We start from the raw sequence: 2360 nt of genomic DNA, 5'->3' as shown, positions 1-2360 counted from the left end.
CTTTTTGTCTACCCTTTTTTTGGCTACCTCCGTTTTGGCTTTCTCCGTTTTGGCCTTCTCCGTTTTGGTCGTCCCCGTTTTGGTAGGCCCCTTTTCATCCACCTCCGTTTTGGCAGTCTCGTTTTTATCCACCCCCGTTTTGGCCGTCCCGTTTTTATCTACCCCCGTTTTGGCCGTCCCGTTTTTATCCACCCCCGCTTTAGCTGCCCTTTTTTTGGCTACCCATTTTTTGGTTATCCCTTTTTTGGCTACCCCTTTTTTTGTTATCCCTTTTTTGGTTACCCGTTTTTTAGCTACCACTTTTTTAGATACCCGTTTTTTAGATACCTGTTTTTTAGATACCCGTTTTTTAGATACCTGTTTTTTAGCTACCTTCGTTTTGGTCTTCACAGATTTTGTTGGTCCCGTTGCTGCTGTCCCCGCTGTTGCTGGTCCCGTTGTAGCTGGCCCCGTTGTTGCTGGCCCCGTTGTTGCTGGCCCCGTTTTGGTTGTCGGTCTTTCCTTCTGCCCAGTCTTCGTGCTCGCGCTCAGGATATTCAAAGATGGGGTACTACCAACGTTGCTATCAATGCAACCGCCAATGATGCTATCAATGCTGCTTCCACTGCTGATACCGCTATCGTCACGGCGCTGCAAGCATTGTTGCCCCAGAGAGGTGAGCGACGAAGCGGAAACGGCCTTCACCCTCTTTTTCACGGACTGCTTCTTCCTCTCCTTCTCCCACTTGGTCATATAAGAATTTAGAAAGTGATTCCATGCATTCATAATCTTCCTCTGTTTCACTTTCCTAAAGTGCCTTTTCTTCATGGTGTACTTATCACGTATATATATATAGGAGTAACATTTATTTATTCTTTTTTTAAATTGATTAGTATCTTCAACGTCTTCTACCCACATCATCCTATTAATATACGTGGACCAAATATCCCACATTTTATTCTTCCACATTTTATCTACTCTTCTGGTTTTTTCTCCAAAAAATAATTCGAAAAATGTATAAATTTCGAACCTTCTCCAAAAATTCATTTTAATTTGCCAATATCTAGTTTTCACACTGAGACATTGTTCGTACCATTTTCGGATAGCTTTTTTGTTGATCCTTAGAAAGGCTAGAATATTCCTATTTATTAGCTCCATGGAAATAATAATTTGTTCATCTTCTTCCGATGTGTCGTTATATCCTACTTGCTCTGTTAATTTCTGTACACTTTCTTCCAGCTCTTTCATGCTTATGTTGGAGTTTCTCCATTTTCTTCCTTTAACTGTGCATAGCATTCTGCGCTGTTTCACACTATGGGGGGGTACCTAAGAAGGGGGCAACAAATATAAGAGAACTCTTAGGGGAGAAGCCACACTGAGAAGAAAACCCCTCCATGTTTAGCATAAACCTTTGGAATCACCCCAAGGGGCGCTCCGACATGGTTCTACCCCACACACACAAACTCACACACACACCGCTCACCTTGACGAAAAGACACAACAGGAGGAAAACCCTTACACACACATTTCCCCACCCCTTGAAACTTATCGCGCTTGTTTTTCCCCATTTTGCATTATCCTCCTCATTAAGATGGTTACATGTGGGCTTTTTCCCCTCAGTGTCGATAGGCACTCGTGTGATCTTCACTTTGGGGGCCCTTATATTCACCCAAAGCACGCCTTCACGCATCGGCGGCTGGCGAGTGAAAAACAGATTCTTCCAAAAACTATACGCAAAAAAAAAAAAAAAAAAATGTGATGCACCTGAACGAGCACTTCACCGGTGTGGTTTGTTCTCAACCCTTTTTTCCATCCCCCCTCACATCCGGGTGCATACTTGTGCCCTAGCTTCCTTTCGCTAATCAAAAGTAAATATATATATTATTTTTTTTTTTTTAATTTCTTCCTTTTCATTTCTTCTAAAATTTGCCAAAAATATGAGAGGTTACCAGAAATACAAACATGGTTAAAGATCTCCGAGGGGGATTGTATGATGAAGAGAAAATCGGCACCACACAACAGTGCGAAAAACAAAGTTGCAAAAATATGCCCCCGGCTGCAATACACATTAGCACATGTGTAGAGCTAGGCACTGAACCGCTATGCAAACACGCACTCTCCACACCCTCGCGCACGCACGCACAAATGAATTTATAAAATATATCTATATATTACACCCTATTCATCGCAACTTCAACGACTTCAAATTGAGTAAACCATTTCGCGTCACACATGTTCAGTTGCAAAAAGGTCCATGGGGCCACTCAGTTTTGGGCCCCGCATTTTATAAATATATATAGTCATGGTGAGAGAAATTTATTTTTTGCTTTACTCAAATTTAAGGATTAACCAAAGTGCGCAAAAAGGCACGCACCGCTGTT

The 2360-nt window shown here is 42.2% G+C and overlaps 1 protein-coding gene across 1 annotated transcript; it reads right to left on the bottom strand.

Annotated features, from left to right (window-relative positions):
- Nucleotides 1-555: 555 nt before the first annotated feature.
- On the bottom strand, nucleotides 556-1275 carry PCYB_074270 (hypothetical protein; the record flags this gene model as incomplete). Its single annotated transcript, XM_004221825.1, has 1 exon — nucleotides 556-1275. A coding segment is annotated over one exon (720 nt), but the record flags the coding sequence as incomplete, so codon positions are not given.
- Between the last annotated feature and the right edge of the window lie 1085 nt (nucleotides 1276-2360).

The sequence above is a fragment of the Plasmodium cynomolgi genome, chromosome 7, assembly GCF_000321355.1.
Source record: "Plasmodium cynomolgi strain B DNA, chromosome 7, whole genome shotgun sequence".
NCBI lineage: Eukaryota > Apicomplexa > Aconoidasida > Haemosporida > Plasmodiidae > Plasmodium > Plasmodium cynomolgi.
Note: the sequence above shows the minus strand (reverse complement) of the source record. Positions and strands in the feature narration are given on the sequence as shown.